Genomic DNA, 16,812 nt, shown 5'->3' with positions numbered 1-16,812 from the left:
TGATTACATTTAGTACCAGGTTAATGAAACTTTTTCTGAGGTCTCTTCAACTTTGAATTATCAAGAGGTAACAGTACTTATATGACTTAAAAAGGCGGGAAAAATACTGTTGTGATAAGAACACTTAGAAACCTTAAGTGTGACAACCCTATCCGAGGGAAGCGTAAAAATAACAGAAAACGAACGATATTGGTGTTAAGCCGACAGTTTTCGGGTTCTCTACGCTCACTGGCAACAGACCTGATTACATTCAGTATCTAGGTGTAGGGGTTGTAGTAGACAGGGGTGATATGAAAAGCATAACTATGGAACACGTCTAGTAATATCAACTACATACGGTATTCCTCCTACCGGAAAAAAATACTGATGGGCTATAATACCCTTATCACTCCTAGTGATGAGGGTAGGGGTAAGGGTTATTTTAATTGGAGCTCTAGTACTTACTTTCTGCTTCCTTTGTAAATAGTGTGGACATTATTAATATTACAGTGATAATTTTTAACTTTCTGCATTTAGTTTGACTTTTCCTTGTTTCCACCATGATCAGTCAAACTTTCATTAAACAGAATTCTCAATTATGGGAATTGTTTCAGAGGTCCCTTTATCTTTGAATTACCAAGAAGTGACTGTACCTACATGAGTTAATAGGTGGGAAAATATCGTTGTGCTAAGACACACGTAGTATACTTACTCGTGACGTATCTATCTGAAGGGAGTGGCATGGAAATAATCGAAAACGAACGGTTTAGTGACAAGGCGGCAGTGATGGGCTCTATATGTTGACTGGTATTAGTCTCGATTACATTTAACCTCTTACGTGCAGGAGTAGTAGAAGAAATGGGTGGAATGCAAAGCATAACTACGGAACACTTGTAATATCAGTTACACATTGTGTTTCTCCTATCTGTGGGGGGCTGGGATACCCCTCCCCCCTCCACGAACCATGGACCAGCATTATTGTGACAAAAATAGACACGAAGCCCACGCCTACTACAGTAGTACAAGTTTATATGCCAACTAGCTCTGCAGATGATGAAAAAATTGATGAAATGTGTGATGAGATAAAAGAAATTATTCAGGTAGTGAAGGGAGACGAAAATTTAATAGTCATGGGTGACTGGAATTCGAGAGTAGGAAAAGGGAGAGATGGAAACATAGTAGGTGAATATGGATTGGGGCTAAGAAATGAAAGAGGAAGCCGCCTGGTAGAGTTTTGCACAGAGCACAACTTAATCATAGTTAACACTTGGTTCAAGAATCATGAAAGAAGGTTGTATACATGGAAGAATCCTGGAGATACTAGAAGGTATTAGATAGATTATATAATGGTAAGACAGAGATTTAGGAACCAGGTTTTAAATTGTAAGACATTTCCATGGGCAGATGTTAACTCTAATCACAGTCTATTGGTTATGAACTGTAGATTAAAACAGAAGAAACTGCAAAAAGGTGGGAATTCAAGGAGATGGGATCTGGATAAACTGAAAGAACCAGAGGTTGTACAGAGTTTCAGGGAGAGCATCAGAGGACAATTGACAGGAATGGGGGAAAGAAGTGCAGTAGAAGAAGAATGGGTAGCTCTGAGGGATGAAGTAGTGAAGGCAGCAGACGATCAAATAGGTAAAAAGACTAGGGCTAGTAGAAAACCTTGGGTAACAGAAGAAATATTGAAATTAATTTATGAAAGGAGAAAATATAAAAATGCAGTAAATGAAGCAGGCAAAAAGGAATACAAACGTTTAAAAAATGAGATCGACAGGAAGTGCAAAATGGCTAAGCAGGGATGGCTAGAGGACAAATTTAAGGAGGTAGAGGCTTATCTCACTAGGGGTAAGATAGATACTGCCTACAGGAAAATTAAAGAGACCTTTGGAGAGAAGAGAAGCACTTTTATGAATATCAAAAGCTCAGAAGGGAAAGCAGGAAGGTGGAAGGAGTGTATAGAGGGTCTATACAAGGGTGTTGTACTTGAGGACAATATTATGGAAATGGAAGAGGATGTAGATGAAGATGAAATGGGAGATACGATACTGCGTGAAGAGTTTGACAGAGCACTGACAGACCTGAGTCGAAACAAGGCCCCTGGAGTAGACAACATTCCATTAAAACTACTAACAGCCTCAGGAGAGGCAGTCCTGTCAAAACTCTACCCTCTGGTGAGCAAGATGTATGAGACGGGCGAAATACCCTCAGACTTCAAGAAGAATATAATAATTCCAATCCCAAAGAAAGCAGGTGTTGACAGATGTGAAAATTACCGAACTATCAGTTTAATAAGTCACAGCTGCAAAATACTAACGCGAATTCTTTACAGACGAATAGAAAAACTGGTAGAAGCCGACCTCGGGGGAGATCAGTTTGGATTTCGTAAAAATATTGGAACACGTGAGGCAATACTGACCTTACGACGTATCTTAGAAGAAAGATTAAGGAAAGGCCAACCTACGTTTCTAGCATTTGTAGACTTAGAGAAAGCTTTTGACAATGTTGACTGGAATACTCTCTTTCAAATTCTAAAGGTGGCAGGGGTAAAATACAGGGAGTGAAAGGCTATTTACAATTTGTACAGAAAGCAGATGGCAGTTATAAAGAGTCGAGGGGCATGAAAGGGAAGCAGTGGTTGGGAAGGGAGTGAGACAGGGTTGTAGCCTCTTCCCGATGTTATTCAATCTGTATATTGAGCAAGCAGTAAAGGAAACCATAAGAAAAATTCGGAGTAGGTATTAAAATCCATGGTGAAGAAATAAAAACTTTGAGGTAGATCACATAACTAATGATGAAGTTCTGAATAGAATTGGAGAGAACAGGAATTTGTGGCAAAAAGAAGGGACCGGTTAGTAAGACATGTTCTGAGGCATCAAGGGATCACAAATTTGGCATTGGAGGCCAGCGTGGAGGGTAAAAATCGTAGAGGGAGACCAAGAGATGAATACACTAAGCAGAGCCAGAAGGATGTAGGTTGCAGTAAATACTGGGAGATGAAGAAGCTTGCACAGGATAGGGTGGTATGGGGAGCTGCATCAAACTAGTCTCCGGACTGAAGACCACAACAACAACAGGATACCCTTGCACTCCTAAGGATGAGGTTGGAGGCAAGAAAGGGAAAGCACTGACTTTTAAGCTTTACTCAGTAATTCATGCAAATATTGAAGCAAGCATTGTGCAGCTACAGGTAACTATTTAGGAAAAAAACTAAGATGGGGTTACATAATTTTTTACTTACTCACCTTTGTATGTAGTTCTGCTTATAGTTTTCGGGGAATAGTAGAAGAATGCTACACAGTCGAGAGAAATGGTCTTGGTCATGGAAACAAAAGTGGCGCTCAGCACTCTGGGTTCGGTCTCGCTGAGAACCCAGCTGTGGAAGTAAAAGCCGCTGTGGACTCTAATGCCCTCAGAGCGCAGGTTTGACATCACTGTGTTATCAATCTGAAACATCATTTTCACTAACAATTTTTCTGCTTTATTTTTCTTAGGTTGCAAAAATTTTTATTTCTCTCACCGACACAGATTGCACAATTTTTTTTTGCAGATGATTACTATACGTAGATTCCAACCATTACCACGTTAAAAAAGCTGCTTCATGTGACCCGCAAGAAGAGTGTCCACCAGCGAATAACACACGTCAAAAAAAGTTTAGCATCACCTCGGTTCCGCGAGTTCTAGAACCTGGAGAGAAAATTGGAATAGAGATCAACATAAACATCATTTCCGCCCTTTTTATTGCTCATGAAAACCACACATTGCATGTTGTACCACCATACAGCGAGAACTTCTGAGGTGGTGGTCCAAATTTCTGTACACACCGGTACCTCTAATACTCAGTTACACGTCCTCTTGCACTGATGCATGACTGTATTATTCGCGGCATACTGTCCAGAAGTTCATCAAGGCACTGTTGGTCCAGATTATCCCACTCCTCAATGGCGATTCGGCGTATATACCTCAGAGTGGTTGGTGGGTCACGTCGTCCATAAGCAGCCCTTTTCAATCCATCACAGGCATATTCGACAGGGTTCATGTCTGAAGGACATGCTCGCCACTCTAGTCCAGCGATGTCGTTAACCTGAAGGAAGTGATTCACAAGATGTGGACAATGGAGGCGTGAATTGCCAACCATGAAGACAAATGCCTCGCCAATATGCTGCCAGTATGGTTGCACTATCGGTCGGGGGATGGCATTCACGTATCGTACAGCCGTTACGGCGCCTTCCATGACCACCGGCGGCGTACAGCGGCCCCACATAATGCCACCCCAGAACAGCAAAACCTCCACCTTGCTGCACTCGCTGGGCAGTGTGCCTAAGGCGTTCAGCCAAACCGGGTTGCCTCCAAACACGTCTCCGACGATTTTCTGGTTGAAGGCGCATGCCCTACTCATCGGGGAAGAGAACGTGATGCCAATCCCGAGCAGTCCATTCGGCATGTTGTTGGGCCCATCTGTACCGTGCTGCAAGGTGTCGTGGTTGCAAAGATGGACCTTGCCATGGACATCGGGAGTGAAGTTGCGGATCATGCAACCTGTTGCGCACAGTTTGAGTCGTAACACGACGTCCTTTGGCTGTACAAAAAGCATTATTCAACATGGTGGCGTTGCTGTCAGAGCTACTCCGAGCCATAATCAGTAGGTAGCGGCTATCCACTGCAGTAGTAGCCCTTGGGAGGCCTGAGCGAGGCGTGTCATCGACAGGAACTGTCTGTATCTCCTGCATGTCCGAAAAATATCGCTCTGGTTGACTCTGAGACGCCTGGACACTTCCCTTGATGAGAGCCCTTCCTGGCACAAAGTAACGATGCGGACGCGATCGAACCGCGATATTGACTGTCTAGGCACGATTGAACTACAGGCAACACGAGCTTCGTACCCCCTTCCTGGTGGAATAACTGGAAGTGATTGGCTGTCGGACCCCCTCCGTCTAATAGGCTCTGCTCATGCATGGTTGTTTATATCTTTCGGCGGGTTTAGTGACATTTCTGAACAGTCAAAGGGACTGTGTCTGTGATACAATATCCACAGTCAACGTCCGTCCATCTTCAGGAGTTCTGGGAACCAGGGTGATGCAAAAGTTTTTTTGATAGTATAATATAAATTTCACTTCAGTGCAGCGAAGTAGCATCTAAAAGAAGTTTAAGAAGTGCATGGGGGCTTAATTAAATATAATGCAAATAATTTTTGTTTTAGTCGCTGTTCGTCCGGTTACACAGTCTCGTAACCAGTTGGCCCTGAATAATATTAGTACGCAATCTGACTGCATAGAATAACAACACAGAATGAAAGAAAATTTCCGTTAACACAATTAATTAATTAAGTCCCCAGCAACTATAAAAGCTACGAAACAAGAAAGTATACGTGTAACTGTTCTGTGTGTGGAAGTGTGATTCAACGTACAAATCTGGCACGGTTCTACCTCAATAAGACAAGATATTTTAAACACGATTTACACTGAAGTAATTGAAAAAACTAGAAATACTTTTGATTGCACATCGAAACCAGAATGACACTGTAATACATTAACACAAGCCAGATGCTTTGTTGACTGAACCTGTGACCAAGAGGCATTGTTATTTAGGACTGAAATACAGAACAACTAGTACTCTATCGACATCTCAACAAGCACAGATCACGCCTACCTCAGAACTACTACTGGCTTCAGCAACTTTTCAGTGGAGGCGGCTGAATAATACTCTTTGGCGCAATCTCTGGCGCTGTGACTCAGTGTAGCCACCTTTCATATGCCCCTCCTCCACGGGCTAGAATTTGATGGTATTTTTGCCAGCATTGGCGCTGAAAATACCACCAAATTCGTCCAAAAAAACAATACAGACAAAATAAAAGATAATATTAAATAAGTAAATAAATAAATTTTGGCTTTGCACTGACCCTTCAATAACCTAATATATAAAATACAGTAAGGAATACAAATGCTTGCATACATGTGATTTTACATAATAGTTTACACAAGTATCATGTGATTAAACAATGCAATCAATAGCGTCAGCAATGACAAATAGGTGCAGGTAAGAGTCTCATAACATTTCATAAACAGTAAACACACAAAAAATCTGTTTATACAAATATTCACATAAAATTCTTTCAATATTTCAGTAAACAAGTAGCACTCCTCAGAGTAGTTGACAGTTCCAACAGTATCACCCAGCAATGGTCAACAGGTGCAAATAGCAGTCTCATAACATTTCATCAGCAGTATTTAAACAGCTCCAACAGTGGCACCCAAAAATGGCGAACAGGTGTAGACACCAACAAGTGACATTATCTCAGTAGAAGCAGTTCCATCAGTGGCACCCATCAATGTTGAGCAGGTGCAGACAGCAACAAGTGACATCATCTCAGTAGAAGCAGTCCGTCAGTGGCACCCAGTAATGTTGAACAGGTGCAGGTAACAGTCCATAATATTCACTGTCACTAATCAAACAGTTCATCAGAGTTTATCAGCAGAAATTAAACATTTCCAAGTGGCACCCACCAATGTTAATACGTGTAAGCACACACAATTGCTTTTACAAAATTGTTATCAATGCTCTTACACTAAGCATACAAATAATAATAAACACACAAATGATATCAGATAATTGTCATATTAACTATTACAAATACACAAATAACAGTAAACCTATAATATTTATGGGTGGCAGTGCAAGCCACAACAAACAAGTAAAATAATATTTAGAAGGTAGTTTGGTACCAATTATTTGGGATTAGGAAAGGAAAACACACTCACTCATCTCTCATCCACATTTAAGTACTACTGTGTAATTGAATAGTGTTAACTGTGTAAATGCAGTTCTGTCAAAATTTGATGTTGAATATGTGTATCAAGTAGTGGTGGTACAGTGTATAATAGTTAGTCAACGTTATAGTCATCATGTCAAGACCAATGTTTGCCAAGCCAACTTTTTCTGAACAACTGTCAGTGTGTTATGATAAGCAAATACTTTCTTTCTAAAAAAAAATTTTTATATATATATATATATATATATATATATATATATATATATATATATATACTGCTTATTGATTTAACAATGTGTGTGCAGACAATCTTCTAGTGTTCTAGTCTGCCATCTTCATCCTCCTTGTTCCATATAAACCAACAAAAAAAATATGCTCCTCACTTACTTTACCTCTTAGCCACCAAAACTCCAATAATCATCAGCATCACATAATCTTAATACCTCAATAATACCTCTTCAATACGTCAATACATATAAACCTTATCGCCAATATCATTTCACTTCCATAACAACTCTTTCCTCTAGTCAGTCTCCTCGAACAAGTACAGATAAAATCCTAGTGCAAACTTCAGTTCATCATCCCATACAATCCAAAGACATAATGTCCACACATAACCTCTGTGTAATCCATCTGACCCAAATCTTCTACTCATTTTGAATTATAAAATACATTTTGGTTACCTTGTCCATCATTAAATAAAAGAAATGCATACATGACCTCTAACAGCCTTTAGTTTGAATAACTTTCAGTAAGTAAGGACGAGTACGGAGTGTGAATGATCGTAATATTTCACAATGTGTACACCACTTCAAGAATCATGGCAAAACAGAAGCAAACACGTGGAGTATTTATTGTGTCAAGTGTCACTTGTTACTTCAATTGCTCACGAAGAATGCAGTGTAATAACAGTCAATGGTCTAAACCTAGTGTTGGTATGCCATGTCATTAGCTTCCTTCCTATTAGCATAAATTTATACAGCTTTCATAAAACCTCCAGCGCATGTGACGTCAGTGAAGTTTCATGTACCAACGTCGTTCGTAGAATTATAGCAGTTCATTTTCTTATCTTAAATCTAAAGCACTGAGCGTAAGCAAAATATGCGATAGCGATTAAATATACCAGTAGAGAACAGAATGTTAACAAGTGAATGTAGCACAATCCCTATAATGAGGCTGTGCAAAGCAAACAATTTATAATTAATACCATAGTGTGACCTAAACTCCATGTTCGTACACCGTACATCAGCATTTCTATATACCAAATTAAAGAATAGTTATGACAGCAAAGCAGAAATGTGTAAATATGCAATCCATATGCAATGCAGCAAATATATATCTCACATACTAAACAGGTCATTAGCATCATATCAGCATAAGCAAATAAATGTTCATATGTAATCTTAATAAGTAAACATGAAGGAGCAAGCAGATAAATCACAAAGTATAACTTACATACATAACCATATCAGCACAATTAATCAGGTGACAATTATAATTTAAACAAATAAGCACAGCAGACACATAATAAAAAGAAAATGTGACATTAGTGAAAAAGCAGTGCAGCCAAGCGATGCATAATATACATAATTAACAACCCTGTTCATTAATCATTAATCAATCATTGTCAAAATCAGTTAACACAAAGTATAAATCACGTAATCGCGAGCAGCAAATTACGTCTAAAGTACGTACCTAAGTGGAAATATGTTGCCTGAAAAATAAACTCAATTAATAGTTACCTTTTTAGTTTATTACTTTCTTCTTCGAAATTACATTCTTCCTGAAATTTTCTCGATAGCAAGTCCTCTTAACGTTAGACACAAACAGAATTTACCTGAAGTTCTTAAATATTTTATACAACTGTATCCTGAAAATTACTGAACGTTAATAACATAATTTATCAAGTCACTATAGCTTTATAATGAATTTATTCGGAAAAATTTGACTGTGTATTTGTTTACGGCTGTCAGTGCATTCGCACTGAGCGCTCGATCAGCTGTAGGTACACGTAACATAAGAAGTAATTGTCTGCGGTCAACGACTGCCTTGTGCGGCGCGCAGACTTGACTGTTGCTTTGAGTTTGTGCCGCCGCCGGAAGACGGCGCGGTATCCTTGTACTCTCCGTGTGTTTACGTATAACTGTTAGTTTCTCTAAAGTATGTCATTCCACAAAAATTTTAACGTTCGATATATGATGTATTCCCTTAGAGCGGCGAGATTTAAGAGTTTCTACTTCGACAGTGTTATCATGAATAATTTTGCGAACCCTATATGGACCGTTATAAAGCAGAAAAAATTTGCGACACAAGCCTTTTCCTTTGTGAGACAAACGATGAGAGTTAATTAACACCTTTTGACCAACTGACAAGGTTTTTAAACGACCAGGACGTTTAGCTGATTTCTCTCTTCTAGCAGCCGCAGATCCAATATTTTGTAGAGCCAGAATGACAACTTCAGAATGCCGCAGTTTCCGTGAAGGCGGAAAAGAAACGATTTCAGAAATGCGATTTGTCGGTGCTTTATTTTTTAATATTAATATAGGCGGCAAAGAAGTTGAATCATTAGGGAGTTCATTCAGAACGTTTTGAAAAATATGAAGATACTATTCTGATGACAATAAAGCCGACACAATTTATTGATTTCCTTCATCCATCTCTCTGAAGCGTTTGATTGAGGGTGAAAAAGTGAAATGAAAATTGGTTTAATTTTACGACGCCGTAGAGTACGAAGCCAAATTTTCGAGCGAAACTGTGATCCATTATCTGATATAACCTTACCAACATGACCCACTTCTTTAAGAAAATGTTTGATGAAAGCTTTAGATATTGAACGAGCTGTTGCTTTGCGTAAAGGTGTAAAACACACATATTTTGATGTCAATTCCACTGCTACCAAAATGTACGCAAAACCATTAGTAGAACGAACCACTGGACCGAACAAATCGACTGCAGCCATATCCTTTAATTTCGCTGGAATGATAGGAAACAATTGTGCTCTGTGAGAAATAGTTGGCGGCTTAGCCATAATTTGCATTTGGCAAGAACAGATCGAATAAGTTTTTCCATATTACTGAAGTAGCCATTTTCTCGTAATTTATGAAAGCATTTCCTGGGACCAAAGTGTGCATAACTGAAATGTGTATACCACATCAATTTATTAACCCAAACTAACCAGAGTTGTCGACCGATTTCCGTTTAAAAAGAATATCATTGCGAACTAAATAATACTGTCTAATCGCTACACTTTCCTTTCTCCTCCACTCCTCCTTAATGTCCTTCCAGACTGGGTCCTTGTTTTGCTCCTTAGCGATGTCCTGAAGCGAAGACGAAATAACATTTTCAAACGCAACACCTTGAATATACATCAAACAATAATTATTTTCTTTGCAGTCCTCCTCAGCACTTTGTTTCAAACCCATAGGTGCACGTGATGAAGCATCCGCAATAATATTTGAAGAGCCCTGTATCTAAACAATACTTAAGTCAAATTCCTGTAGATACAGCGCCCATCGTGATAATCTTCCATGTGTTAATTTTGCTGACATAAGAAATTCCAGAGCTCAATGATCGGTGTAAACCTTAGTGTGTCTGCCATACAAAAAGATGCTAAATTTTGTGAAAGCCCAAACAACAGCCAAGGCTTCAAGTTCTGTAATCGAATAATTATTTTCTGATTTAGAGAGAACACGACTTCCAAATTCCATAGTTTTCTGTACTACAACGTCGTTTTCTTCTATCTCTTGAAATAAGTGTGCACCTAGGCCTTTGCATGATGAGTCCGTCGCCAAACAAAAATCTTTAGATAAATCCGGATGTGAAAGAAGTGGAGCAGCAACTAAAGCATCACGAAGTTGTTCAAATTCTGATTGAGCTTCCTCATCCCAACACCAATTAGAATTCTTTCCAGATAGTTCACATAAACGAGGTGTGGCCAAATCGTCCAATCTAACAAAGCGTCTAAGAAAATTACAGACACCAAGGAAACTACGAACATCACGTTTTGTAGTAGGAACAGCATAATTACAAATAGCGTCTAGTTTCTCTGGATCAGGAAGAATACCTTCTGTAGAAATAATATGACCAAGAAATTTCACCTGAGAACGACCAAATTCAGATTTTTCCAAGTTCACTGTAATGCCAACTCTTGCAAAAATATGTAATAATGAGTCCAAAATTTTGTTGTGCTCACTCCAAGAACGTTTAGCAATAAGAATATCGTCAACATATGACGTAATATTGTCACGAAGATAAACAGGTAAAATTTCGTTTGAACTACCAATGAATGCTGCTGAAGATACAGTAAGTCCAAACGGTAATTTCCGAAATTGGTAACAGTTACCAAAGGCTAAAAAGGCAGTGTATTTTCTACAATCAGGGTGGAGTTCTATTTGCCAAAAACTTGCGCGCATATCAATCGTGGATAAAACTTTAATTCCATGGAAATGTTGAAGAAGTTCATCTAGATTTTGTGGACGGTCAGTTTCAGGAATGATGATATTATTTATCTGTCTGGAATCCAGAACCAAACGAATTGATCCATTCTTTTTAAGAACGACGTGTAATGGGCTGGTATAAGGACTGACTGCTGGCTCAATAATGCCTTGATCTAACATGCATTGAAGTTCACTCTTAACCTTGTCTCTATAAGCCAAAAGAATAGCGTACGTTTTTCCTCGAATTGGTGTGTGTTCTTTTACTCTAAATAAATATTGAAAGCCTAGTATAGTTCCTGTGTGATGACTAAATACTGTAGCATGTGACGTCAAAATTTGGTGCAGTTCTTCTCTTGCAACGTCATCTGGCACTTCAGCTCTCTTAACCTTTTCATTAATTAATTCTTCGCTATTAATTATATCATCCATCTCGTCTCTGGATCTATTGTCGTTACCATGAATGAACACATTGTCGTCATAATGCTCAGCGAAAACATCAGAAGTAAGAAACCTTAAACATTTTGTGTCTGATTCAGATTTTGTTAAACACTCGAAAAATTTCAAACATTTCGGCATTCTGGCAACAGTCAAGTTCACACTTCCTTCCTTAAAGTTTAAAATTGCCTTATGTGTGTTAAGAAACTCCATACCTAATATAATTTGTGTACTGAGTAATAGAACAATAATAAAATTAGCAGAAAATTCATATCCTTGACAAATGAAATTTAAGTTGGTCTGTTGTTTGACTTCCACACTTTTTCCAGAAATAGCTCCTCGAATTGTAGTTTTAGAAACAGGTAACACAGGACAAGCAATAGTTCTTACACATATACGAAAAACTGATTCACTAATAACATTCAATGGGCTCCCAGAATCTAAAACTGCAGTGAACTTATTCTTACCCACACATACTTCAATAACAGGATGTAAAAATGCGTCCAATTATTTTCCTTTTCGTCTAGCAAAATGTCTCTCATGTCTTCCAGGCGTACGTAGTGTAAAGTCGTAGTGTCATTACTTTCTGAACCGTCTATACCGCTGCCAGAAGCCGAAGCTACAAGTCATGGTCGATTGTTCGCGTCACGTCTTTGATTATTCCTGTCATTTCACGGATCAATTTCTATGATTTGCACTTGTCTCTCTGAATTTCTGTCACGCGGAGGATGCCAATGAGGTCCCTCCTGTCCGTTAGATGTAAATTCTTGGTGTGTCTGTCATTAAAATTTCTATTTTCCTGTCTATCTGCATGTCTGCTTCTTGTGTAATTTCGACTGTCACTTCTGAAATTATTGTTATATCTACTACCCTGGTTATTTCTGTAGTAGGAATTTCTATTATTGTATGAATAATTTCTGTCTTGATGATACCGATTACTGTTTTCGTATGATTGATCATTCCGGTAAGAATTTCCGTTATTATAATTGTCTGTGTAATTTCTGTTAGAACGTCTGTTATTGTCATAAGGCTGGTATCTATTATCCTTTCTATTTCGTCTGTCATTCTCAAAATTACCGCTATAACGTCCGTTCCGATCACTATCCCTTTTCTCTTAAAATCTATTATAATTACTGTTACTGAAAAAATTACAAGAAGTCCCGTCGTCGTTTTCATACTCAAGTTCTTGTAGCAAAGTCTTAAAAGTCTCAATGTCGTATTTACATCTTCCGGCTAAATCAATTTGTCTTATCGATTGTGGCACCTTAGGTAAACAAATGCGAATTAATTCAGTCGGGCTATAAGGGTTGGAAAGGAACTGATTCTTTCGAATCGTGTCTTCAAAGTATTCTGCTGGCGTGCGGAACTCAGACTGTGTAAAATTACGCTGCATAATAAGACAATGTTTGACTCTGTCTTGCGTGTTTTTGGACCAATATGCCGATAGAAATGCATGATAAAAATCATTTAAATTATGACAGTCTCTAATAAGTGCGCGCATGCGCGTCGCCGGTTCGTTTTCTAAATATCCACACATAAATTCCAGTTTGTGACTTAAGGGCCAATTTGGTGGAAGTGCGTACATAAATTGGTCTAACCATGAACATGGATGTATGTCATTCTTAGAATTGCGAAAGATCTTAAATTTCCGAACAGTTAAGAAGTGTTTATAGTCAAAGTTTTCGCCTCGTGGCAACAAAGACCTACTGCGTCTGTCCCCGTCCCAATGTCGATTATTGTCAAGTTCGCGCGCCTGGCGCTCTTGTTGCTTCTCGTAAATGAAATAAATTACTTTCTTCAAAGCCCTCTGCTATCTGTGATTCTAAATTTCTTCTGCTGTCTTTTCCTACGATTTCGCTTTCAATTTGTTTCACTTGCTTTCGTAACGCCTCAAATTCCCTTTTAACGCGTTCATTAAATTTTCCCTGATTTTCAACATGTTTGTTTATGTTCTGGTACTCTTCAGTTTCTGCAAATGGCAATGGAGCTGTATCGTCTGAATCTCTCTCCCCATTTAAACTAAGACTTGTCAATTTATCTGAAATCTCCTCAACTCTTTCCGACAAGTCACCTATTTGTTCTTTCTGTTTATTTACGTCTTCCGTAAGTGTCGCGACTCGGGTTTCAGTATTAACACATTATGTAGTTACCTGTTCATACTGTTGTGTTAGATTATTTATTCTGTCATTTGGTACGGATTCCTCGATTCTTTCAAATATTTCTTCCTTATCATGTGCGCGTTGTAAATTTAACTCTGAAAATTTTTGTACTATCACGCTATCTCTTTCTTCCTGTTCTCTAGCCTGTTCCTTTTGTCTGATTTCTATTGAAATTAATCTATTATTGTGAGCATTCAAAATCGGTTATACTTCTTCCTTCTCTAATTTCTTTCCTTAATGCATCTTTCATGTTTTTAAAACATATCCCTATTCGTGAGTCTAACCGTGTTTCCATAGTTCCCGCATCAGTTTCTAACCGTGTTGCCAATGTTCCATTATCAGTTTTAATTGTTCCTATTTGTGATCCCACTGTAATCATTTCGTCACTATACGAAAATTACACACAATATGACACTTTATCACCAACAATACCATTCACACGAAATGCTTACCGAGAAACACGATTAACGAACAATTGAAATGTTCATAATTGCACAAAATGTTCAAACCCGTATATAAGACATCAAAAATTAAATTCTGCGAAGATACCATTAGAAGAATGACAAGGCAACTACAAATGTTCATTACCAAATCTACACATGCAATATAGACTACAGTTACTAAACTACGAATTACCACAACAGTACTACTATTTGTTACTTTTACTATCAAAAGAATTCCAAAGAACGATCCGAAGCAGCGGTCGCCACGTGCATGGGGGCTTAATTAAATATAATGCAAATAATTTTACTTTTAGTCGCTGTTTGTGCGGTTACGCAGTCTCGTAACCGGTTGACCCTGAATAATATTAGTACGCAATCTGACTGCATAGAATTACAACAAAGAATGAAAGGAAATTTCCGTTAACACAATTAATTAATTAAGTCCCCAGCAACTATAAAACCTATGAAACAAGAAAGCACAAATGTAACTGTTCTGTGTGTGGAAGTGTGATTCAACGTACACATCTGGCACGGTTTTACCTCAGTAAGAGAAGATATTTTAAACACGATTTACACTGAAGTAATTAAAAAAAACAGAAATATTACAATTGCATATAGAAACCAGGATTACAGTCTAACACAAGAACACGAGCCAGATGCCTTGTTGACTGAACCTGTGACCAAGAGGTATTGTTATATAGAACATTAAAAATAAAAAAAATTTCTTTACCTTCATATATATTGACGAAAAATACATTTTGATCATTACAACACTCCCAATCGAATAACATATGGTATCTTGCCCAACAGAACAAACAGTACTCTATCGTCGCCTCAACAAGCACAGATCACGCCTACCTCATAACTACTACTGGCCTCAGCAACTTCTCAGTGGCAACTGCCAGTGGAGGCGGCTGAATAATACTCTTTGGCGCAATCTCTGACGCTGTGACTCAGTGTAGCCACCTTTCAGAAGTCACTAATATGTACTGTTTAGACATAACACAGGGCTTTTCAAAAAGATCAGTTCGATTTCACAAGACTATATCTTCCGATTTAATGAAGATAGAAACTTGTAGAAATTTTGACCTACGCAGAGGACTACAAAGTTTTTGTTTTCAAAAGAATGAACAAATTTTACAAGAATATGTCTTTTACAAAAATTACTGTACAACATTGGAGCATTTTTCACAACAACGTTTAGGGCCTTAGTTTCATTAACCTTTCATAAATTTTGGTAAATATTCTACCACCGAATGCACGACAGACATCCAGACAAAATAAGCTTGTCTAGACCTTCACTGATGTTGCTACGAGCCGTCGTGGTTCGTCTAAAGTTACTGTTTGGTGAGACATGTAGACGGACTCTTTCACAATGTCTCCCATCCCCCAAACAAATCACATAACGTAAAATCAGCGGACCTTGGGAGCCAATAGTGCAATGGGCGATCTGTACGCCGCTTACGGGCTATCCATCGTTGATGAAGTACATTGTTAAGAACAGCTATCACATGGACACTCCAATGGGATGGCACCCCTTCCCGTTAAAAATTAAATTTTCGGATGTTCTACTCATGTTTGGTAATGAACGAGCGTGCAGGCGAAAGAGCGAGGTAGCTCCATCAGGGAGACCCCCAAGGCAACAACATGAGCATTTAAGTTAACAACTATCGCCAAGGTAAACATTAAGTTTCGATTGGTTACTTAAAATTTGCATTTATGTGCAGGACAAAATACTGTGGAATGGACTGAATTTTTTTGAAACACCCTGCGACTTATATCTATTATAATTCTATTTGAATCTGTCGATGGACCTTTTGCAAAATATGTCTTTTTTATTTGATGTAAGCAGTGCTTGATTAGTGATGGAATACACTGGTACTTCGTAGAGTTACTTCTGACGAAAAAATTCAAAATTGCAAATTTTGAGAGGTACGGTAGAACTTTAATTTTTACCAGTACAAATGTTGTATTCGCACTTTTAAAATTCGCAGAGAAACGTTACAATAACGTTTTAATAAGTCTAGATTTCAAACTGCCCCCCAACACACACACCAGAAGGTCACAGTACCGCAACGTCTTTTCTTTTTTCTAAATCCAATGCTGAATGCAAGCAATAATAAACTGTGATCTAGTCCGAACTCTGTACGCTGTATTTTGATAGCTGGTTTCTAATTAATGTAAATATGCAAATCTCTTAAAATTTGCATAAGCATCCAACTGGAAGTATTGTTTCTACATTGCACAACACAATTTAAGGATCACTTCCTCGAAACCCAGTAATTATCTCCTATGGCGACGTATAAGTTTGAAATTTGGCTCAAAGGTGCCTACAACTTTCTTCTGTAGTGGTGCAAAAGCGCGGCACCCTGCACCATCATCCTCGGATTCGCCGACGCTTGAAACAACAAGGTGTCGACACATGTGAAAAAGCCAGAGCTCGCGAGTTCATGTGAGCTGTAAGGTGGGTTGATGACGTCACATTCGCACCAAATTTCATTATAACTACGCCGGATGCCACTGTGGACACGTTACATGATGAAGAGGACGTCACGAGCCCTCTTAGACACATCTCGCCTCTTGTTTCG

At 38.5% G+C, this 16,812-nt stretch overlaps 1 protein-coding gene across 1 annotated transcript in view; it reads right to left on the bottom strand.

Moving 5' to 3' along the window:
• The window catches only part of LOC126355344 (cilia- and flagella-associated protein 61-like), a 223,683-nt gene that overhangs the window by 90,193 nt on the left and 116,678 nt on the right, over positions 1–16,812 (bottom strand). The window contains exon 8 of the mRNA XM_050005638.1: positions 3,228–3,429. Coding sequence (XP_049861595.1) covers positions 3,228–3,429 — 202 coding nt within the window. The remainder of the gene's footprint in view (positions 1–3,227; positions 3,430–16,812) is intronic.

Source organism: Schistocerca gregaria, chromosome 3 (genome assembly GCF_023897955.1).
Source record: "Schistocerca gregaria isolate iqSchGreg1 chromosome 3, iqSchGreg1.2, whole genome shotgun sequence".
NCBI classification, from domain to species: Eukaryota; Metazoa; Arthropoda; class Insecta; order Orthoptera; family Acrididae; genus Schistocerca; species Schistocerca gregaria.
This window is presented reverse-complemented; position numbering and strand designations above follow the sequence as displayed.